This window comes from Mobula hypostoma, chromosome 9 (assembly GCF_963921235.1).
Source record: "Mobula hypostoma chromosome 9, sMobHyp1.1, whole genome shotgun sequence".
Classification (NCBI taxonomy): domain Eukaryota; kingdom Metazoa; phylum Chordata; class Chondrichthyes; order Myliobatiformes; family Myliobatidae; genus Mobula; species Mobula hypostoma.
The window spans coordinates 147,855,557-147,879,899 of NC_086105.1; the positions used below are offsets into that span (position 1 = coordinate 147,855,557).

Here is a 24,343-nt window from a genome sequence, read left to right on the forward strand (position 1 = left end):
ATAAGGGATATTGGGGCTGCTTCTTCACGCAGAGGGGTGGTGAACTGCCAGAAACAGTGGTTGAGGCAGGGACAATCAACAATCAATATCCATCTGGATAAGGAGAAGTTTAGACAGCAAAGGGACAAACATGGGCAGATGGGATAGTCACCATGGACAAGATGGGTTGAACAGCCTATTTCCAGCTCTCTACCAGCAGAAAGAAAGGACTTTAATTTTAAAGTAGAGAAATGAGACAACTTTTCCTCAGAGTTTAGAACCAAACCAGGGAGAGCAGCAAACAGCTGGATGGGGGGGGGGGGTGTGAAATAACAGGATGGAAAACACCTCTGTCAAACCTCACCAACAGGGATCTTCACTGATTCTAGATTGTTTAAGGCAGCAGTCCCCAACCACCGGGCCGCAAAGCATGTGCTACTGGGTCGCGAGGAACAATATGATTTGGCGATATGAGTCAGCTGCACCTTTCCTCATTCCCTGTCACGCCCACTGCTGAACTTGAACACACGCGGTCATTACCCACGCGTCATCAATGTCAGCGCGGGAAGGAGATCAACTCGAGCTTGCAAATGACGGCGGGCTGAAAAGTATGTTTGACATAACATCTCTGCCAGCATTCTGGATCAAAGTCAAGGCTCAATATCCTGAGATAGCCACGAAAGCACTGAAAACGTTGCTTCCATTTCCAACATATCTCTGCAATGAATGCAACGAAAACTAAATTGCGGAATAGACTGGACATAAGGAACCCCCTTCGAGTATCGATGTCTCCCATCACCCCTCGATGGCACCGTCTTGTTGCAGGGAAACAAGCCCAGGGCTCCCACTGATTCAGCGATACTGGTGTGTTGCAATGATTTTATATGTTCATACGGGGAAAATATGTGCTGTGTTTAATATCCAAACATTACTTAAAATGTTATGATGCTATTGACTTATAAGTGATTTTTATATGGTTATATAACCATATAACAATTACAGCACGGAAACAGGCCATCTCGGCCCTTCTAATCCGTGCCGAACGCTACTCTCACCTAGTCCCACCGACCCGCACTCAGCCCATAACTCTCCATTCCTTTTCTGACCATATAGCTGTTCAGCTTAACTTTAAACGATAATATCGAAACTGCCTCTACCACTTCTACTGGAAGTTCATTCAACATTTACTTCAAGCTCCCCTGATAATTGACCTATCACTATATGCATGTGAGGAAAACACATGCGCTGTGTGTTTAATATTAAATTCATTAGATAAACCGTTTTAGAAACGAAATTGAGTGTATTAGCCACTTATCACCCATATTCCGGTCATGATTAACACCCACCCCCCCCGAATAAAATTGCCAAAAACGCTTGTAGAAAAAAATCGGCATGTACACACATGCGCACACAGATGCCCGCGCAAGGCTTCATGGTCATTGTAGTCTTTCTCGGGAAAACACAATGTATTTGACTGCTACTCTTGTCCGTTGGCAATCCTACCACCCCTCCTCCGGGGTCAGCCGGTCCGCAAGAATATTGTCGATAATAAACCGGCCCGCGGTGCAGAAAAAAGGTTGGGACCCCTGGTTTAAGGTCATTTCCAGTACACAAGCGTAAAGGAGAACGAAATAATTGTACTCTGGATCTGATGTAGCACACAATAAATATAAATACATAAGATAGCTTATATAAGTAACACACATCAAAGTTGCTGGTGAACGCAGCAGGCCAGGCAGAATCTCTAGGAAGAGGTACAGTCAACGTTTCAGGCCGAGACCCTTCGTCAAGCTTATATACATGGATTGCGTTATGACTCTGTCGCAATGTACAGACATGTGAATTGACAAGCCTAATGGCTTGCAGAAAGAAGCTGTCCCATCGCTTGCTGGTCCTGGCTTTAATGCTGTGGTACCGTTTGCCAGATGGAAGCAGCTAACACTGTTTATGGTTGGGGTGACTGGTGTCCCCGATGATCTTCCAGGCCTTCTTTACACACTGTAAATGTAAATGTCCTCAATGGAGAGAAGTTCACATCCACAGATGCACTGGGCTGTCTGTACCACTCTCTGCAGTGCCCAGCGATCAAGGTTGGTGCAGTTCCCGTACCAGGCAGTGATACAGCCAGTTATGATATTCTCAACGGTGCCCCTATACAAGGTCTTGAGAATTTGGGGGCTCATACTGAACTTTATGGATTGTATGTCCATAAAGCGATGCTAGACACTGGAGTGTCTGTATGCAAGGTGACTCCATCAGGAAATGATAAAGTATTGGTGGTTGGAGTAGGTCAGTGGGTGGAGGTGTTGATCAGCCTTACTGTTTGGGGAAAGTAACTGTTTTTGAGTTTGGTGGTCCTGGTGTGGATGCTACATAACCTTCACCCTGGTAGGACTGGGACAAACAGTCCACGAGCTGGGTGTGTGGGTTCCTTTATGATGTTAATGGCCTTTTCCCCACTCGTTTCTGTACAACTACAACTGTAATCATTGCCCTGAACCTCCACACTTCACAAGCACCCTTTATGCTGACTCCAGAAACAGATGAAAAACAACCTATTATATTACAAACGCATTAAAGGCTGGTCTGTACTCATGCGCGTTGCTACAACAGACAACACATCACGCAATAAGTATGTGGATTGCAGGCTCACTGAGGTGAATGACTCAGAAAACACAACAGACGATTAGAGGGGAGGAAAAGGCTTTGCTCTCTGTGCACACTTCAATAACAAGTCAAGAGAAGCTTTGCTTAGGGCCTGCAGCCTTGAGTAAGCAAACATGGCTTAATATCCAAAAACTCCCATGTGTTAGGGTTGGGCTCCATAACTGACACTTACTCAAGATGTTTAGTGTCATTTCCAGCACACAAGTGTAAAGGAGAACAAAATTATTACTACATAAAATAGCATATATACAGAGATTGATTGTATATCCATAAATGACACTAGGCACAGGAATGTCTGCACATAAGCTGACCGACAAGAAATGATGAAGTAGTGCTGGTTTGGGAAGTGGAGGGGTGGGTTAGTAAGAGGAGGCATTGATCAGCTTTGGGGGAAGTAACTGTTTCAGAACCCCCTTCACTCCTCCTCACCGGGGACGAAACCTATATTCCCTCCTGCTCTTCACCGGGGTCGGCACCCATCCTCCATTCTCCTCACCGAGTAAGCCACCCTCTCTCGCTCCTCCTCGGTGAGGGAACCCTCCTTCCCTCCTCTTCACTGGGGATGGCACCCACACTGCCTCCTCCACCTCCACTCCGGGGACGGAACCCAACCTCCTTTCCTCCCTCTCCACCGGGACAGCATGCCTTCTTCCCCACCGGGGACGGCTGGCTCCCTCTTTCCGTCCTATTCACGGGACGGCACCCATTCAAAGCCACCTCTGTACCCCAGTTTGTGCCACATGCAGAGCTGCCCGGTGGGATTCTGTCCGCCGGCAGCCGTACCGACGCCGTTGCCGTTACCTGCTGGCGGAGCCTGGGTCGCGCTGACCACTTCCACCGCGGGAACGGAACCGCCTCATCGGGGGTAAAGGAAGGACGACCAGGGGCCTCGGCCTGTAGTGGACACAGAGAGAAAGTCGCCGGTCAGGGCAGTCCACGAAACGGACATCTGTCTTAATCTAGCCCGCTGCTGTAACCAGACTCCAGGCCTAGGCCTCACCGCGCTGTCCACCGCACACTCGAGGATTCACTGTGCCGCCGCCGCTGCTGCCCTTTTCCCGGCCCCGGACTCACCGCGCTCCCCAGCCGCTCACTCCCTCAGGCGGTACCGGCAAAATGACTCAGGCCGCCCGCAGCCATGGAGCCGACACGTGGGCCCGACTCCTACCCACAATCCCCAGCGCAAGCTCTCTGGCGGTCGGAGGACCACATTACACCAGGACGCGTGGTAGCTCTGGCGGCGGAGGACCACATTACACCAGGACGCGTGGTAGCTCTGGCGGCGGAGGACCACATTACACCAGGTCACGGCGTATATCTGGCGGTCGGAGGTCCGTATTACACCAGGACGCGGAATGGTTCTGACGGTCGGAGAACCACATTGCGCCAGTTCACGGTATTTATATGGCGGTCGGAGAACCGTATTACGCTAGGACGCTGGATGGCTCTGGAAATTGAAAGACCGTACTAAATGAAGGTGCGGGATGTTGCTGGCGGTCGGAGGACCGCATTACTCCTGAACGCGGTGTCCCTCTGGTGATTGGAGGAGCTCATTGCACACCGTCACGGGGAGGGGCCCTGGCGGCCGGAGGACAGCATGGCACCGGCCGGGGAGTGGTGGTCTTGCAACTGCTGGATCACATTACACCTGGACAGGGGGCCCTGGCGGTCGGAGGCTTGCATTACAGCAGGACGCGAGTCTCTGGCGGCTGGAGGACCACATTACACGGTCAGACAGGGTGCAGAGGGCAGGCGGTTTGCATAACTCAATCCACCGGACCAGTGAACTCCTGTTGGTCGGAGAACCGAATTGAACGGGAACACGGATGGACGGGGAGTCCTGGTGGCTGCAGGACCGCATAACACTGCCACTGTGAGAATGGGGTTGAGAGCTAATAAATCAGCCATGATAGAAAGGCGAAGCAGATGCGATGGGCTGAATGGCCAAATTCTGCTCCTCTGCCTTGCCGTTCACCATACTCCTATAATGGAGGACCAAACTGCACGGACACGCGGGGGGCTCTCCCCCGTACCCGGAGGGCTATACTTCACCAACTCAATACCATTCACAGATCCTGCCTGATCTGAACTACACTTGCATATCCACATAAAGCTTTAGGCCGGTCAGTCAGGAACTGGAAATCTATTCCAGCTGCAGCTTAACTTTCACATATAATGATAATAAAAACACCTTAACTGAAAAGAGTAAAAAGGAATTTATTCTCGCCAAGCTCATTCATATTACACAAAAACTGTAAATTTCTAGGGAACAAGTGCCTGTCCCTATTTGCAGAAGGGCACTTGTCCCCTTTGTAAAACCCAAACTGACATCAATGTACGATTATTCTTGATCTTAACATTGAAGAGACATGAATTATGGCAATTTAAAAGATCAACGACCCAAAACAGTTTCCCTCACCACAGCTGCTGCGCAATGCTATTTCCAACAATTTAGATTTTTAGTATTTTGCAACATGCCTAAATATAAAGGATTATCCCAGAACGCCAAATTGATGTTCTTTTCATGCTGATGTTCATCTCTGCATTGCTGCCCATTTCCAGCAGTGTGATTTTATTCGTATTTATACTTCACTCTTTGATTATCGAATTTCAATGACTATGTGCATATCTTTGAACCCCTTTCCAGATTAATGATAGCTACTTCCAGTGGTCAAGACTACAGGCTTTCTTGGGATCTGCTGCTACCTCGGCTGTTACTCTTCGTGGTACTTGCTCTCAAGTATGGTACAAAGCTGACTACAAAGTGCTCGCACTGTGCAGCCAGAAATTCTGAGGGTTAGCTAACAATGGCTCGGGCTGGAGGGTTAAAACATGCAAGGTTTTGGACAGGGAGTGGCCTTTTATTTAAATAAGGCAACGAGTACATGAAGCTGAGAAGCTACACATCCAGCCCTACCTGAACAGTTAACATGATAACACTGTGCTTGACATTCAGAGGGTGATGCAGCTATTCAAGGACAAGCTTTCAAGTCTGCTATGGACTGAGTCTTGATCCAGAAAATCAGGCTGGTGTTGTTAACAATGCCATCACATTACAGACTGGAAGGGTTAATGGCAGGATTCTGAGCAGTGTGGAGGATCAGATAGAACTCGGAGCCTAGATCACAGACCCTCAAAGTTACAGAAAAATGTGTGAGGAACTCAGCAAATAAGGCAGCATCTATGGAGAGGAATAAACAGCCAACATTTTGGACTGATACTCTTCACCAAATCTTGGCCCAAAACATTGACTGTTTATTCCTCTCCATAGATATTGCTTGACCTGCTGGTCTCCTCCAGCATTTTGTGTGTTACTCTGGATTTCCAGCATCTGCAGAATCTCTTGTGGTTATGAACCCTTGAAGTTGTTGTCCAAGTTGATATGGTTAAGGTGCATGAGGTGGAAGCGTGTGGAAGTGTTAGAGGGTGCACAGGAGGTTTACCAAGATGCTGCCTGGATTGGAGAGCATGTCTTGAGGCCAGTTGAGAGAGCTGGGGCTTTTCTCTTTGGAGGATGATGAGAGGTGATTTGATAGAAGTGTACAAGATGATGGAGAAGAGGGAGGGGGGAGGGGGGAGAGAAAAAACAGCCAGAGCAGTGATTGCTAACATGAGGTGCCATAATTTTAAGATGATTGGAGGAAAGTATGCAGGCTGGATGCCAGATTTTTTTTTTATTACAGAGAGAATGGTGAGTGTGTGGAACACCTTGCCAGGGGTGGTGATAAAAGCAGATACATTAGGGACACTTAAGAAATTCTTAGTTAGGCACATGGATGATAGAAAAATGGAGGGCAAGGTGGGAGAGAAGAGTTAGATTGATCTTAGAGTAGATTAAAAAGGATGCCGTATGTTCTCTCAGGCAGGATTTACCTTATGGACAGTGGCTCCAAACCACAGCTGGAAGAGGAATTCAGAGCACATCTGCATTTGGAATGGTAGGAAGTCACCATGTCCATAAGTCATGTCATCCTGGGACTCAGAATGTGCACAGACCACAAAGGTAGCTGCCTTCTGTAGAGTGGAGCGTCTCAGGCGAATCCCAGCACTGTAAAGTCACTCCCTTCCTGAGCCATTAAAGAACCCATGGCCCAATTTATTCTCAGTATTAGAATCATACTGTACTATAGCTCAGAATCAGGCCCTTCAACCCACCTAGTCCATGCCGAATTGTTACTCAGTCTATTCCCATTGATGCACACCTAAACCATATCCCTCCATACCCATCCACCGGTTTATCCAAACTTCTGCATCCAGAACTTCCACCTGGCAGCTCGTTCCACTGCCCTCCGAGTGAAGATGTTCCCTTAAACATTTCACCTTTCACCCTTAACCCAAGACCTCTAGTTCTAGTCTTGCCCTGTCTCAATGGAAAAAGCCTGCTTGCATTTACCCCATCTATACCCCTCCCTCAACTAATAGTGCTATTATTATCAGTCATCCTGGAGTTAGAGGTAAGTGTGAGTGTGTGTATGAGTATGAGAGTGTGTGTGTGAGTGTGAGAGAGAGAGAGAGAGAGAGAGAGAAAGAAAGAAAGAAAAGAGCAGGGCTTGTTTCACTGTTGTTGCCTGGTATGTTGTGTTGTTGTGGTCTGTGTTGTTCATTGTGGACATTCTATGTTGGTGCTGGAATGTGTGGTGACACTTGTGGGCTGCCCCCAGCACATCCTCAGACTGTTGGTTGTTAACCCAAATGACACATTTAACTGTATGTTCTGACGAACGGGTGATAAATTAATCTGAATCATCAACACCAGACATTCATTTTGCAAAATGGTAACATACATTCAGTAATTTCCTGCTGCTTTACTATCAGAATAGCTTTTCTGTAAACCCAGAGCTGAAAACTGATAGAACTGCAAGTGTAGTAACCATGAGGAAATTTCCTTAAGAGTAAATGTTAGAACCAGGAAGTCATTTATGATTTGGGCATCATGTAGCGTAGTGGTTAGCACAACTACAGCTCGGGACAATTCCGGATGGGCTGCTGGACACTGCAGCTTGTTGGGCCTATTCCACGCTGTATCTCGAAATAAAAATAGATATATTTAGTCAAAAAAGCACATCCTGGCCCTACCATCTAATCATAAGGAAAGTTCAAGTTCTGCAACAGCCCCAACACAAAGTATATACATAGAAAGTGCTGTTAAACTCCACACGACGCCAGTGCTAACTGTACCACGAGCAGCCACACAAGCCCACGGCATCATCCATCACACAATGAAAGACAGCGGAGGAGGCCCCAAGGGTCCATCGGTGACATGGGAAGACAGCCAGTGGTCACTGAATCGCCCCCAGCAGTTTGCAAAGCATTAATTCATTCCTCCATCCTGGCCCAGGCCTCCTCAGCTTGCTGGTAGTATTGGTTGGCGAGTCTGCCTTTCAAGTTAGCCATGGCTGCCTCTGCTGCTTCGGTGAAGAGATCGCCTGCAGAATGCATCAAAACCCCACGTTAGGCAAGTGAAACATCGTGATGCCGTATCCATCACCCAACCCATTCCATTCACCGTCTGCCCCCAGTCTGGTAAGAGCCCGAGAATGTACTACACGAAGGATGTGATTAGACAAGGGAGGGCAAAGAAAACATTCAGAACTTAGTGAACTGGAGAATGTGAAAAGAGTCTCCAGCAGGACTGGAATTGCAAAGACAGACTGTATAGACCAGGCCACACACACAAAATGTTGGGATCATCAACTGTATCTGGTGTGCCCGCTGCAGCCCCCTCTACACTGGTAAAACCCAACTTAGATTGAAGGAATGCTTTGTCGAGCACCTTCACTCCATCCACTGCAAGATTTCCTGGTGGCCAACCATTTCAATTCAATTTTCTGTTTGCATTCCGACATTTCGTTCCATGGCCTCCTCTACTGTCACGATTAAGCCATCTTCAGGTTGTAGAAGCAACATCTCATTGTCTGGGTAGCCTCAAACCTGATGGTATGAACATCAATTTCTCTAACTTCTGGTAATTTCTCCCCACTCCTTCTTTCATACCTCTTCTCTTTTCCTCACCTGCCCATCACGTCCATGGCCCCCCCATCCTCCTTCCTGTTCTCCCAAGGTCCACCCCTTCTCCTATCAGATTGCTCCTTCTTCAGCCCTTTACCTCTTCCACCTCTCACCTCCCAGTTTCTCGCTTCATTCCCCAGCTCTCCAGGTCTCACCTATCAGTCCTGAGGAAGGGTCTCAGCCCAAAATATTGACCGTTTATTAATTTCCCTTCATGCTGCCTGACCTGCTGAGTTCCGCCAGCATTTAGTGTGTGTTGTTCTTGATTTCCAGCATCTGCAGATTCTCGTGTTTATCACCTATCACCTGCTGAGCTTGTCCTCCTCCCCATCGGCCCACCACTTTATTCTGGCTTCTCCACACCCCCCCCACCACTTCCAGTCCTGGCCCAAAACATCAACTCTTTACTCTTTTCCACAGACGCTGCCTGACCTGCTGAGTTCCTCCAGCATTTTGTGTGCGTTGTTCTCGATTTCCAGCATCTGCAGAATCTCTTGTGTTTATGAACAGACTGAGACTGTTTTCACTGGAGTGAAGGAGGCTGAGGGGGTGACCTGACAGAGGGGTATAAAATCATGAGGGGCACAGATATTGTGAAAGGTCACAGTCTTCTCCCCAGGGTAGGGGAGTCTAAATCTAGTGGAAATAGATTCAAGGTGAGAGCAGAAGGATTTAAAGAACATCTGAGTGCTAACTTTCCATCGAGAAGGTGGTGGGAATATGCAACGAGCCACTGGAGGAAGCAGTGGAGGTGGGTACAATTACAATGTTTAAAAGAGTTTTGGGCAAGTACATGGATAGGAAAGATTTAGATTGGGGTTCCCAACCTTTCTTATGTCATAGACCCCCACCATTAACAGAGGGGTCTGTGGAACACTGGTTTAAAGGGATGTGGGATGAGTGGAGGCAAATAGAACCACCTTGTGTAGGCAGCTTGGTTGGCATGTATGGGCTGTGCCGAAGGGCCTGTGTCAGTTGATCTGCCTCGTGCATTAATCAGTTAACCGGCCCATATGGATTACGGGCACCTCACTGATTGTTCTCCACAGTGGACAAGTACACCAGCATCCAACACGTGGATTTGCCGGAAACAAAGGCTCTGAGGCGAGGCGTTGTTTTCTTTGGATTGAATCAGAATCAAGTTTAATATCACTGACATACGTCGTGAAATTTGTTGTTTTGCAGCAGCAGTACATGCAGACGCAGAGAGGAATACTGAGGTCCATGTAGAAATCTGATGGTGGAGAGAAGAAGCCATGCCTGAATCGTTGAGTGCAGGAGACGGTTTAGTGAATATGGGCCAAATGTAGGTGCCTCAATCTGGCTCGGGTAGGCACTGTGGTCAGCACAGACAAGCTGGGCCGAAGGGCCATGCGGTCTAAGTTTCTCCAACGTCAGTGCATGGGCAGCGGTGTACGGAGTATAAAGGAGGGGACGGGACACAAGCAAAGAGAAGGCTGTGGTCCAGGGGAGAAGTTTACCTGCTGTCTGTGGATCCGGCTCGACACCAAACCCCCCCGTCATGTGGATCTCTGCCTCTCGCGCCAGGAGATTGTACTTGGGCTCGTCCCCCGTGCCATCGTATTCCCCTCCCTCGTCATACTCTGTCATGTTCAGAGCGGCATTGTACCAGTATAGAGCTTCCTTCCAGTCACGCACCCTGTGGGAAGGAGTTAGTCACTTTACACGTAGACCTGCATGATCCCTGCCACGCCTGCCCCACCTCTTTCCAGTATGAATCAAATTGTTCCAACTTTTGATTAACAAATGCTGTTATCTTCTCCATTTTGTAAATGTCCATTGTAATTTCCATCCATGCATTTAAAGTTGGGATCTCCTGTGATAACCATTTCTTGGTAAGAGTCTTTTTACCAGCCACCAGCAGTATATTCATTAAATATTTATCTCTTTTCAACCATTCTTGAGGTATATACCCAAAATATATGGTCTTACTTTTTAAGGGTATTTCACATTTAAACATGTCTTGTAGGGCACTGTGTATCTCACTCCAATAGTCTTTGATAACGGGGCACTCCCAGCAAATATGATAATGGTTTGCATTTTGACTTCCACAATTTCTCCAGCAAACAGGGAGGTTACTATCATAATGGGATTTCTGAAAGGGTGTAATAAAATATCTTATCAAGTTTTTCCAACCGAACTCCCTCCATTTCTGTGAGCTGGTACACTTCCACTGATACCTCCATATTATTGTCCATTCTTCCTCAGATATAATTATTCCTCCTTCCTTCTCCCATTTTGTTTTAATGTATGAAGTCGAATGTGTTTTAAGATTTGATGAACTCTTATACATGTTTGAAATGATTCTACTACTGTTATCTGAATCATATGCTTTTCTAAATAGCTCTGCCAAACATGTACTTGCCTTGGTTACATTTTTAATCATCCTATTAACATACAGTCGGATCTGTAAATACTGATAAAAGTCCTGTTTTTCTAATAAGTGTTTCTCTTTAAGCATTTCAAAACTGAACAGTGTTCCTTCTTTCATTATATCGCAAAGAACTGTTATTTCTTTGGCTGTCCAGTCCTTAAATCTAGCATCCAGTTTATTCGGCGTTAAATCCGAGTTATATGCACACCATTTAAGAATTGCTGTATCTCCCTCTAGTTTACATTCTTTTATAATAGTTTCCCATATTTTAAGAGTCCATTTCACCCACAAGTTATCAATAGTATTTATGTACCTTTGTAGGTTATCATCAGCCAAAATTGCCTGTATGGGGATGGGAAGTATCCCCTCCTCAATGTTTTTCCATTGAGATTGTGATAATCATTTATTTTAATTTTCAGAGTGCTAGGCAGCTGCTTAGAGGAGCCCATGGCTACCGATTATTGGGACAAGGTTTGAGGAGTCAGGGTACTTATAAAGCTTTGAAACTTGCATCACCTGGCCTTTCCTAACGATGATTGTGAACAAGCCATAGCCCTAACAAGCTAATTAAGGTCTGAGACCTTGGTAAAAGTTATCTGAGAGCTCAAATCTCTTGGGGTGCCCAAACCTTTGCATGGTGCTCCTTTCCTTTTTTCCCCACTCTAAAATCGTAGAAAACTAAAATAATACACTAATCTTGCTTAAGATGTTGAAAAGAATGTTTCATCTTTAACTTTATGACTTTTGGAGATCAGTTCATCTTCTACTCACTTAACTATTCACAGTAACAAAAACTTTGACCAGGGGTGCCCAAACTTTTGCATGCCACTATATAGAGAAACAAAAAGAAAAGTTGCTATAGTTCTTTGCTGACAGCGAATCAAAAAACATGACCCCCCTTTCAGACATGCAATTCTGCTTAGTTGTACAATCCAGCTCTTTGCTTTGGAAGTGGCAATAACCAACTTCCTGTAAGGAAATACAGAAGGTATTTTGTCTGTACTGTACTTCAATAAATTTCAGTTGTTTTTCATTTGTCATTTCTTATTTCCTTATTCTTCAAAGCTGAGATGATCATCAAATTGGTTCAAGGTGTTCATTTATTTAATCCTTTTGCCTGTGATTCCACAAAATCACTAATCAGGCACTGTACATGTCCCAGTCGTCCTGGATTTGTGGTGGCCAACCTATACCACCAGGCTGAAGAACAGCTTCTACCCCACTGTTTGTTTGTTTATTTATTGAGATACAGCACAGAACAGGCCCTTTTGGCTCTTTGAGCCACACCTCCCAGCAACCCTAGCCTAATCATGGGACAATGTACAATGACCAATTAACCTAGCTACCAGTACATCTTTGGATTGTGGGAGGAAACCAGAGCACCCGGAGGAAACCCACACAGGAGAACGTACAAACTCCTTACAGGCAGTGGCCTACCTCGATGCAGCGTGTAGGAACAGTATGCAAAACTGGCTTTTCACTGCGTACGTGACAATAATGAACTATTTTACCAATTTAGCAGCATCAGAACAGATCTCATGTCTGCACTTTCTACTTCAATAGCTGACATATCCGTCACGATAGAAACCCCTCAACACAAGAGGTCGGCGAGGCAGGAGCACCCACTCCACGTCCCTGCTGCCTTCCAAGCCTGACTGTGTGGGGGGAGGGAGAGGGTCACGTACCGGTCGGGACCAAGGCTGACTCCAGTGTCGAAGGCTCGAGCTGCACGAATCATGGACGGACGATCCCCTGCTTCCGCACCCATCAGCAGGTAGTCAAAGCCAACCTTTCGATGCTCGTCACTGTCCTGCCCACACATGCCAGAGTCAGAGACACATCAGTCACCGAGTTATAAACATTCAGAGGATCAGAGCACAGAATTACATCCTTCCGTCTACACCAGTCATCAGGCACACATTTATCACACTAATCCCACACTCCCAACAACTCCCCCAGATTCCACTCCTCACCTATAAACTAGGGTGCAATTTACAGCAAGCAGCCAATTAAGCCACCAATCTGAACACCTTTGAATGTGACCTTATAGAGATTTATAAAATCATGAGGGGCATAGAAAAGGGGCATGGTCACAGCAATGAGTGGCACAGTAGTGTAGTGGTTAATGCATCGCTTTACAGTGCCAGTGAACCCCAGACAGGGTTCGATTCCTGCCACTATTCGTGAGGAGTTTGTATGTTCTCACTGGGACTGCATGGGTTTCCTCTGGGTGCTCCGGTTTCCTCCCACGTTCTACAGAACGTTAGGGTTAGTAAGCTGTGGGCAAGTTATGTTGGTGGGAGCATGGCAACATTTGTAGGCTGCCCAGCACAATCCTCATTGATTTGATTTGATGGAAGCCACACAGTTCACTGTATGTTTCGTATTACAGAGCATGTGACAAATAAAGCTGATCTTTTTCCATGGGGGGGGGGGTCTATAGCCAGAGTGGTTTACAGTGAGAGGTTAAAGATTTAAAGGGGACCCAAGGAGCAAGTTGAACCTCCAAGGGTGGAGGTTATATGGAATGAGCTGCCAGGAGGAGTGACAGAGGTGTAATACAGTCACAGAAAAGTACCACCGGAACCAGGCCCTTTGGCCCGAAATCATGGTGGGTACAATTACAACATTTAATGAGTGCATGGGTGGGAAGAGGAAATGGACTTGCTGTTATTATTTTGTTTTGTTTGCTCATTTTCTGCTGAGTACAGTGGGCACGGTGCTGGATTGTGTGGCGACACTTGGGGCTGTCCACTGTACATCCTTTAAGTGTGACGGCTGTTGATGCAAACAGTGCATTTGACTCTATGTTTGGATGTACGTGTGGAAAATAAATGTAAGGTATTTGGACAGATCCACAGATAGGAGACCTCCAAGAGGATCACAACCTTGTTGTGGTTTGGAGGCTTGTGTGCCTCAGTGAGCTGGAGAGCTACGTTGGCTGGAGTCAGGGCTTTAAGCTTTAACTCTTAGCAGGTCAAATGGTAGAGGACAGACTAAGAGTGGTCTACCAGTCCTCCAGGTTCAGGGGTTCAGCTCAGGGCTAACAACCCTGACTGGTAAAACTGTTATGGAAACAGCAATGAAGAATGCTTCCATGTGGCCAAGGACAGAGAGAGAGATGGAGGACCTTCATTGCTGCCCTAAATCCAGCGGCATAATGGGCAATTAACTAATTAGACAGGAAAGGTTTAGAGACAAATGGGGTAGGCTCAAGACAACATGCTCTGCATGGACAAGGTAGGCCAATTGGCCTGTCTCTGGGCTGTGTGACCATCTATGACAAACCCATTGATACAGACATCACAGACAGATCGCCGGACGTACCTCCACAGTGACGTCAGTCAGGATGTGGTGGGGTAACTGCAGGTAGATAAGACTCAGGGCAACGATGGCTTCCAGCTCCCCACAGAGCGCGGCGTGCTCAAGGTGGAAGACGGCAGACTCACGGTCCCACTCCTCCAGCTTTTCACAGAAGCGGCCTGCCTCATGGTACCGTACCATGGCTAGATGCACCTATACAAGCAACAGAACTGTTACCCTGAGAGTCACAGAGAGCTGGGAGGCAAGACAGAGAACAGGGGATAGGGGTTCTCAAGGCAGAAGGACCACGGTCAGAATCACCTACATGAGTCGAGGGTTGCTGGATTAGGGTGTAGGATAGTTAATTTTCTTGAGCAACACACACAAAATGCTGGAGGAACTCAGCAAATCAGGCAGCATCTATGGAGAGGAATATGGAATATACAGTCAATGTTTTGGGCCGAGACCTTTCATCAGGTCACCTGATTTTACAATGTCCAGTCAGACATAGAGACAGTATGTGGAATCCATCACCTCTTACCCTCTCCATTACCGTGAGAGTGGAAGAAGTCCAAAAGCCAAGGCCCCTTCACCCCAGCCCTTCAGATAGGGAATGAGCAGACAGCTGGATCCTAGTACTGCTCTCAGCTGGAAGACTGGTGTAGGGGTCTGTGAGTTAATGCAGAATAAAGTCAGCAATTTTGTTCCTTTCCCCACAGATGCTGCTCTACCTGCTGAGCTCATCCACTACATTGTTACTCCAGGTTCCAGCATCGGCAATCTGTCTCTAAACTTTAGACACTCAGCCACAGAGATACTTGAATGCAGCCAAACCTTGGTTAATGAGGCAGATTTTAATGAGTTCTATATCCTGAAGCTATGACAGTGCAGCAATTGATAAGGGATTTGGAAGCTGCCAATATTCCATGTCCATAAAGGCCATAAAATATAGGAGCAGAATAAGGCCATTTGGCCCATCGAGTCTGCCCTGCCATTTTATCATGGCTGATCCATTTCCCTCTCAGGCCCAATGTCCTTCCTTCTCCCCGTATCTCATCATGCTCTGACTAATCAAGAATCCATCAACCTCTGCCTTAAATATACCTAAAGACTTGGCCTCCCCAGCCACCTGTGGCAAAGAATTCCACAGATTCACCACCCTCTGGCTGAAGAAATTCCTCCTCATCTCCGTTCTAAGTAGTCATCACCCTATTCTGAAGCTGTGCCCTCCGGTCCTAGACTCCCAAAGAGCCAAAGGGCCTGTACTGTGCTGTAATGTTTTATGTTCTACCTACTGGCACTGTGATTTACCAAGTACGGAGTGCTGATGTTAAAGTGCCATGAGTCCACAAGACCACCATGGGAAACATCCTCTCCACACCATCTCTATCAAGCCTTTCAACATTCAATGGGTTTCAGTGAGATCCCCCCTCATTCTTCTAAATTCCACCAAGTACAGGCTAGAGCCATCAAACACTTCTTATATGATAAGCCTCTCAATCTTGGAATTGTTTTTGTGAACCTCCTTTGACCCCTATGTCAGCACATCATTTCTAACACAGGGGAACGTGGGCACGTTGTGTTGGGCACGTGGCCAAGTGGTTAAGGCATTCCTCTAGTGATTTGAAGGTCACTAGTTCGCGCCTCAGCTGTGGCAGCATGTTTGTATCCTTGAGCAAGGAACTTAACCACACATTGCTCTAGTCTGTGCGAGGAGTGGCGCCCCACACAGACTTCCAATCTGCACCTTGTAAGGCATGAAAATGCCCGATGCAGGCCTCTCATGGTCTGAGTCGACGTTCCCTCGACGTTCCCTCCCCATAACATAAGGGACCCAAAACTGCTCACAATACTCCAAATGAGGCCTCACCAGTGCCTTATAAAGCCTCAGTATTACATCCTTGCTTTTATATTCTAGTCCTCTTGAAATGAATGCTAACATCACATTTGCTTCCTCACCACTGACTCAATCTATAAATTAAGTCGGAAAAGCATACTGTAGGGGAGATCCCCACCATTGGACGTACCTTGCCCAGAATGGACTTCCCAATTTTCTTTTCCTGTTTGAAGGCATTAAGTCGCTGCACCTCAACAGCCACACATGAAGGCCAGTGCGAGTGAGCTCTGGAGGAGTGGTAATGGTTCCACTTGTCTTCGTTATGGTGATCCTTCATAACAAAACATAGGTTATACATCAGTGTGCTGTCTTTGAAGCAGGTCAGTCTGCACACCGACAACAGGCTCAAGGTGCAGTACTCGCCCAGCAGATTTAACACACAAACTACTTCTTTACCAAGTGCGCTCTGTGCAAAGACCATTGTCAAAAATCACGTCTGCATACAAACAGAGCAGCGCTGAAATAGTTACTTAGCAATTGCCTCAAGCTAGCTATGTATGAAAAGTCTACACAAGATGGTAGATACAGTCCAGTCCACCAAAGGCAGAGCTGTCCCCACCATTGTGCAAAACTACAAGGAGTGCTGTCACAGGAAAGCAGCATCCATTATCAAAGATCCCCATCATCTAACTCATGCTTTCTTCTCACTACTGCCATTGGACAGGGAGTACAGGAACCTTAAGTCTCACACCACCAACTTCAAGACCTGATATTATCCTTCAACAATCAGGCTCCTGAACTGGCTTAGATAACTTCACTCACCTCAACAATGAACTGACTCTACAACCTAAAGACTCACTTTCAAAGACTCTACAAACAACTCATGTTCTCAGTATTGTTTTTAAATTTGCACAATTTGTCTTCTTCTGCACATTGGTTGTTTGTCAGTCTTTGTTTACTTATAGCTTTTCATAAACTCTTTGTGATCAGACCATAAGACAAAGAAGCAGAATTAGGCCATTCAGCACATCGAGTCTGCTCTGCCATTTCATCATGGCTGATCCATTTTCCTCTCAGCCACAATCTCCTGCCTTCTTCCCATATCCCTTCATGCTCTGACCAATCAAGAATCTATCAACTCTGCCTTAAATATATATATTTCTTTATTTTCCTGTAAATGCCTGCAAGAAAATGAATCTCAAGGTAGCGTATGGTGACATACACGTTCTTTGATTATAAATTTACTATAACCTTGACACTGTGTTTGCAAGTTAAACCCAAACAGTTCCAGCTATGTTCAGTCCCTGTGTTAGACTACACAGGCAGAGCAGAAGGGATAATGTGCACGTTAACCAGTGCCATCCATTTCCCCCCCAGTTGCGAGTAACAGTCCCACAGACCATTTCGTCAGACATGGATATGGGGATGGAGAGTGATGGAAGGTCTCTTGACGAAGGACAAACACCAGAGGAGGGAGAAATGTTGCAGGCTGGTGGCCAGAGAAGACAGCCGGTCCTGGGGCTGGAAGACAATACATGTGTGACTGAGGCTATACAAGGTATTGGTTAGACTGCACTTGGGAGTATCATGAGCAGTTCTGGGCCTTTTATCTAAGAAAAGATATGCTAGCATTGGGGAGGGTCCAGAGGAGGTTCATAGTAGTATTTGATGGCTCTGGGCCTGTACTCGCTGGGGTACAGAAGAACGATGGGGAATCTCATTGAAACCTATTGAATATTGAAAGAGGACGTTTCTTGTAGTAGGAGAATCTAGGAGCAGAGGGCATAGCCTCAGTATACGAGGACATCACTTTAGAACAGAGATGAGGAGGAATTTTTTAAGCCAGAGTTGGGTGAATTTGAGGAATTCGTTGCCACAGATGGCTGTGGAGGCCAAGTCAGTGATAAACATTTAAAAAGCAGAGGTTAATAGGTTCTTGATTAGTCAGACCATCAAAGGTTATGGGGTGGGGGGGAGATAATAAATCAGCCATGGAAGGGCAGAGCAGACTCAATGAGCCAAATGGCCTAACTCTGCTCCTGTCTTATGGACAGAGAAAAGAGGGAGCGATCTTTTAAATTTGAGGTGCACAGAAATTACGTTTTGCAGAGGGAATTGCATCGCTGGAATTCTCGACTTCAGAAAGTTATGGAGACTGGATCACAGGGGCCATTTAAAGAGAGAGCTGAAAGTTCAAAGTAAATTTATTATCAAAGAACCAACATGTTACCATATACTACATTGAGATTCAATTTCTCACAGGCATTTACAAAAAAATATGTAAACAAAGATGGACAACCAATGTGCAAAAGAAGACAAACTGTGCAAGTAAACAAAAATACTGAAAACATGAGTTGTAAAAAGTCCCTGAAAGTGAGTCTATAGGTTGTGAAATCAGTTCAGAGTTGTGGTGAGTGAAATTATCCACGCCAATTCAGGAGCCTGATGGTTGTAAGGTATGAATTGTTCCTGAACATGGTCCAAACTGGGGAACTCAGGCCTCTGGGCCAGTTTTTTTTTTGTGTTCAGACAGGAGCCAAACCTGCAAGTGGTGCGGTAAAAGCAGACAAGCTATCTGCACGCCGTGTACACCATGCAAGATCAACAAAAAGCACAAACAGAAGGCAAAAGATCAAGCTGCCATGCATGGTCACCGGCAGAGTCCTATGGCTGGATTTGAGGATGTTTAGGGACTGGCACACACTGGGCCTCGCATTTCCCTGATCAAACAACAATCAGAAGGAAAGAATGTTAAGAAATAAAACCATAGACAATTATGAAAGAAATACAGCACACTGGAATGAACCCAACAAAGGTCAGAATAGACATTGAAGAATAACCGTAATGCTCTACATACCCGCCGGATACTGTCTTCATCAGATTCACAATACCTTCGCACATTTGAGTTTACCTAAGAGGAATTATAAAGCAAAACATCACAGGTGGCAGTGACATCGGACTCAGAGATAGATTTGAGTGGAATTATGCGCATGTTGTGTTGGACTTCACAACACAGGGGATGAGTTCGAGAACTGTGAGGTAATGTTACAGCTCTACAAAACTCCAGTTAGACCATACTTGGAGTATGGTGTTCATTTCTGGGCACTTCATTATAGAACAGGTTGCGCAAGGTAGGTCTTTAGAGAGGAGGAGGATGAGATGCGACTTGACAGAGCTGGACAAGAGGCATCGATAAAGTGGAGAGCCAGCGCCTTTTCCCATGATGGAAATAGCTAATACGAGTGTGCATAATTTTAAGGTTTTCGGAGGAAAGTGTAGAGGGATGTCAAAGGTAGAGCACTGTAGCACAGAAACTGGCCATTCGCCCCATCCTGTCTGTGCTGAACTGTTATTCTGCCTAGTCCCATCAGCTCGCATGTACAACATAACCCTCCATACACCTCCCAACTTTCTTTTTTAAACACTGAGAGGGGTGGACGCCTGGACCACATTGTTGGAATGGTGGTAGAGGCATCCAAGAGTCTTAGATAGACACAGGGATGAAAGGAAAATGGAAGGCTTTGTGGGAGGGAATGATTAGATTGACCTTAGATTAGTCAAAGGGTTGGCACATTTTCATGGGCAGAGACCTGAGCTGTGCTGTATAATTCTATAACTTAAATACTAAGTGTCTATGGTAGCCTCCAACTCCACATGACATTTGCTGCACATCTGGTGAACAGTCAGCACTTCTGTGATGATATAAATAGTAGCAAAAGTTCACACCAGTGCTAACTATCCTGAGCAGTCGCGTCATTTTACAGAACAAGAGAACGAGTTTCCAAGGTTTGGGACAAATGGATCAGTCAGCCTTCATGTCCATACATGAACTCAGTTAGCTGAGTGAGCTAACTCCATACCCCAGCTCAGTTAGCTCTGCACACATGCAGACCACAGACATAGGAGCAGAATTAGGTCATCCAGCACAACGAGTCTGCTCTACCTGTTTCTTTAACAGCCTCAATAAAGAAAGGTGCTGAAGGGACCCTAGGATCTGAGACGGAACAGACTCAATGGGCCAAATGGCCCGATTCTGTTCTTTTGTCTTATGGTCATAGAGTGGCAGGTTTCTATCACTGGTTGACACTCCTTTGGTTCTGCGTCATTGCCAGTAGAGACCAGCCAGACAACATAACCGGTTTCCTTCCCGTCTGTGCTGCACACTCCTGTGGCTGGTCCCTGCTAAGGAAGTTTGGCATGGTCAGCACAGGAGAGTGCAGGAAAGACACAGCAGGTGGTGGTCATCTGATGACTGTTCTGTGCTGATATCTCCTCCTGCCCCCATTTCATCACAACCTTCAGCAGCTCCTTTCATTCCTTTCTCCAACACGAGCTTATCCTGTCTGGCCACATCGTCAACTTCCACATTCCTTCCTCTCTCTGCCTGCACCAAGACCAGAAGACATAGCACAAGGATTAGGCCTTCTGGCCCATCAACTCTGCTCTGTCATTCAACTGTGGCAGATTTACTATCCCTCTCAACTCCAGTCTCCTGTTTTCTCCCCGTAATCTTTGATGCTCTGACTAATCACAAACCTATCAACCTTAACTTTAAATATACCCAATTACTTTGCCTCCACAGCCATCTACAGCAATAAAGCTCACGGATTCACCACCCTCTGGCTACAGAAATTCCTCCTCAACTCTGTTCTAAAGGGGCGTCCTTCTATTCTGAGGCTGTGCCCTCTGGTCCTAGACTCCCTCACTATAGCAAACATCCTCTCCATGTCCAGTCTATCTAGGCCCTTCAATATTTGATAGGTTTTAATGAGAACCCCCGCCCCCTCCATCCTTCTGAATTCCAGCAGGTACAGGCCCAGAGCCATCAAACACTCCTCGTATGTTACCCCTTTCATTCCCAGGATCATTCTTGTGATCCTCCTCTGGACTCTTCTGAACATCCCACTGGATGTGCCTTCCACTGACGCCCTCTAGCTCTGGAGCACCCTCCTCCCTTTCTCTCTGTCTACCCCATCAAACTCTCTCATTATCTCTCCATTACAGGGAAATGTTGTTTATTACCCGGTCTGCCAACTCCCCATCCAGTTCACTCCTCCGCTCACTGGGACATCCACTGTCCCCTCCCGATTCAGACATCTGGCAGGAAAAAGAGAAAGTAAAAGACCATTAGACAAAGTAAGCTCGGGTACCGCTCTCAACCTGACACCTGCGGTAGGGAAGAACATTACACAAAAATCAAAAACATGCAGACAGCAGGAATCCGTAATAAAATAACTGGAAATACTCAACAGGTGAGGCTGCATCAGAAGAAGATATAACTTTTCAGAGTTAACCTTTCTGGGAACTGGGAAAGAGGTTACAACAAAGACTAAGCTGCAGGAATAATGGACATAACAGTTTGTGATAGCCAATCAAAAGTGTCAATGGGACATTTAGAGGACCATTACATTTGTTTATTACATTAGTCATGTAATAAACTGCTGATCTCCTGGGATTTTCACTCACAACAGTCTCTACACCAGGGGTCCCCAACCTTTATTACCATAAGACATAGGAGCGGAATTAGGACATCTGGCCCATCGAGTCTGCTCCGCCATTCAATCATGGCTGATCTTTTTTCCCTCCTCAGCCCCATTCCCCAGCCTCCTCCCCATAACCTTTGGTGCCATGTCCAATCAAGAATCCATCAAGTTTTACCTTAAACACAACCATCAACCTGGCCTCCAAAGCTGCCTGTGGTAACAAATTCCACAAATTCACCACCCTCTGGCTAAAGAAATTTCTCCACATCTCTGTTTCAAATAGACATCCTCTATCCTGAGGCTGTGCCCTCTTGTCCTAGACTCCCCCACCATGGAAAACATCCCTTCCTCATCTACTCTGTCTAAGCCTTTCAACATTTGAAAGGTTTCAATGAGATCCCCTCCCCCATTACTTCTAAATTCCAGCAAGTACAGACCCAGAGCTATTAAACGTTCCTCTTATGATAACCCTTTCATTCCCAGAATCATCCTTGTGAACCTCCTCTGAACCCTCTCCAATGCCAGTACATATTTTCTTAGATGAGAAGCCCAGAACTGTTTACAATTCTAAAGGTGAGGCCTTACCAGTGCCTCAGCATCACATCCCTGCTCTTGTATTCTAGACCTCTTGAAATGAAAGCTAACATAGCATTTGCCTTCCACACCAACGACTCTACCTGCAAGGTAACCTTTAAGGTGTTCTGCAGAGGACTTCCAAGTCCCTTTGCATCTCAGATTTTTGGATTTTTTCCCCATTTAGAAAAATATACACATTTATTTCTACTACCAAAGTACATGACCATACATTTTCCAATATTGTATTTCATTTGCCACTCTCTTGCCCATTCTCCTGATCTGTCTAAGTCAGGGGTCCCCAACCTTATTCGCACCGCGGACCGGTTTAATATTGACAATATTCTTGCCAACCGGCCGATGGGGCGGGGGGGGGGTGTTCAAATTCAACAGTGCGTGACAGGGATGAGGAAAGGTGCAGCTGACTCATGTCGTTTCATATCGCCAAATCATATCGTTTCCTCGCGGCCTGGTGGCACATGTTTTGCGGCCCGGTACCGGTCCGCGGCCCAGTGGTTGGAGACCACTGGTCTAAGTCCTTCTGCAGCCCACCTGTTTCCTCAACACTAAAAGTGGATGAACTACAACAGCAGAAGGCCGTAGACATTCAGGAGGTACCTAATGAAGCAGCCATACTTACTTTTTATAGTAACTAATAGTAATTTGTTATGCCTGCTCTGTACTACTGCTGCTACAAAACAACAAATTTTACAACTAACATCAGTGATAATAAACCTGGTTCTGATTCTATTACCAGTTCTGCTTGTCGTCATCACCATGTGCTGTGTTGCACGACATGGGTGATCATGATCTTTCCATGACCATGACTGTTCTCGGCAATTTTTTCTACAGAAGCGGTTTGCCATTGCCACCTTCTGGGCAGTGTCTTTACAAGATAGGTGACCCCAGCCATTATCAATACTCTTGAGAGATCGTCTGCCTGGCGTCAGTGGTCGCATAACCAGCACTTGTGATCTGCACCGGCTGCTCATACAGTCATCCACCATCTGCTCCCATGGTTTCACGTGACCCTGATCGGGGGGCGAAGCAGGTGCTACACCTTGTCCAAGGGTGACCTGCAGGCTAGTGGAGGGAAGGAGTGCCTTACACCTCCTTTGGTAGAGACATATCTCCACCCTGACACCCAAACAGTTCGACTACCATTTCTGATATAAGAAACAGAAAGACCAAAGGCATGAAAGTGTGTATTGTACAAATACCACCATATAGAATGAAAAACAGTTCCACAAGTTAAGGACTATTTAACACAGAACCATATGTATTACAAGGGTTGCAATTAAAGCAGGGGGTTCTTACCCGTCGCTCACCCAGTGAGCCATCGTGTTCACTGCTTAGATTATCAACCTCATTAAACACTGTCCAACCTAACAGAAACAAGAAGAAAAACTGCAGATTATTAGAGGTGCCTAACCTCACCGTGAAGAGCAATAAGGGTTTGCCCCCTAACAAGCTTACACTCCGAAGCATTGCGTAAATACAAGAGGAATTTAGGCAGGAATTTTAGAGTAAGCAACACATAGAAGGTACCACCATAGCAAACATTAATAGTGTGGTTGGGCCAAAGGGTCAGCAAAGACGCAGTGAGCAGAAGGACTTGTTTCTGTGCTGTATGACCCTACAAATGGTCACCTTCAGCAATAGTTCTTCTTAACTATATATAGGCAGCAGAAATCTCAATCGGAGAATCAAGGGAGGGAACAAAGGGCAAAAAGAGAATTTAACTATCTTCACATACACTAATTGGATTTTGAAACTATTCATTTAAACAGTCCTATTCCAATTTTACAATGGGATCCATTGACTGATGATTGGAAAAGTAAAGGACTATTTCTAATACTGTACACTAATGGGCTCTGCCTGGGGTGTACGGATGGCATAGCAGTTAATGTTACAGCCACAGCACTCCAGTGGCCTGGGCTCCATTCCAACCTCCAGTGCTGACGGTGTGGAGTTTGCATGTTCCTCCACAGGTGCTCTGGTTTCCTGCCACATACAAGATAGAATATTACAGCACAGTACAGGCCCTTCAGCCTACAATGTTTTGCTAACCCTTTAAACTACCCTAAGATCAATCTA

The 24,343-nt window shown here is 46.1% G+C and overlaps 2 protein-coding genes across 6 annotated transcripts in view; both read right to left on the minus strand.

The window, feature by feature from the left end:
* polr3e (polymerase (RNA) III (DNA directed) polypeptide E) overlaps positions 1-3,826 on the minus strand; it is a 75,848-nt gene extending 72,022 nt beyond the window's left edge. The window contains exons 1-2 of one of the 3 annotated variants that reach the window (XM_063059407.1): positions 3,721-3,826; positions 3,448-3,540 (exon numbers count right to left, since the gene is read on the minus strand). The gene's annotated coding sequence lies outside the window, so the exon portion shown is untranslated. Of the gene's footprint in view, positions 1-3,447; positions 3,541-3,646 lie in introns of all 3 variants that reach the window. The other 2 variants (XM_063059408.1, XM_063059409.1) reach the window with 2 other exon arrangements.
* Positions 3,827-4,842: 1,016 nt separating this feature from the next.
* eef2k (eukaryotic elongation factor 2 kinase) overlaps positions 4,843-24,343 on the minus strand; it is a 71,882-nt gene continuing 52,381 nt past the window's right edge. For 2 of the 3 annotated variants that reach the window (XM_063059411.1, XM_063059410.1), the window contains 9 exons: positions 23,564-23,631; positions 21,213-21,287; positions 19,048-19,101; positions 18,845-18,910; positions 16,381-16,521; positions 14,378-14,566; positions 12,736-12,860; positions 10,137-10,315; positions 4,843-8,072 (listed from right to left, as the gene is read on the minus strand). In XM_063059411.1, coding sequence (XP_062915481.1) covers positions 7,963-8,072; positions 10,137-10,315; positions 12,736-12,860; positions 14,378-14,566; positions 16,381-16,521; positions 18,845-18,910; positions 19,048-19,101; positions 21,213-21,287; positions 23,564-23,631 — 1,007 coding nt within the window. In that variant the 3' untranslated portion in view covers positions 4,843-7,962. The remainder of the gene's footprint in view (positions 8,073-10,136; positions 10,316-12,735; positions 12,861-14,377; positions 14,567-16,380; positions 16,522-18,844; positions 18,911-19,047; positions 19,102-21,212; positions 21,288-23,563; positions 23,632-24,343) is intronic. The other variant, XM_063059412.1, reaches the window with a different exon arrangement.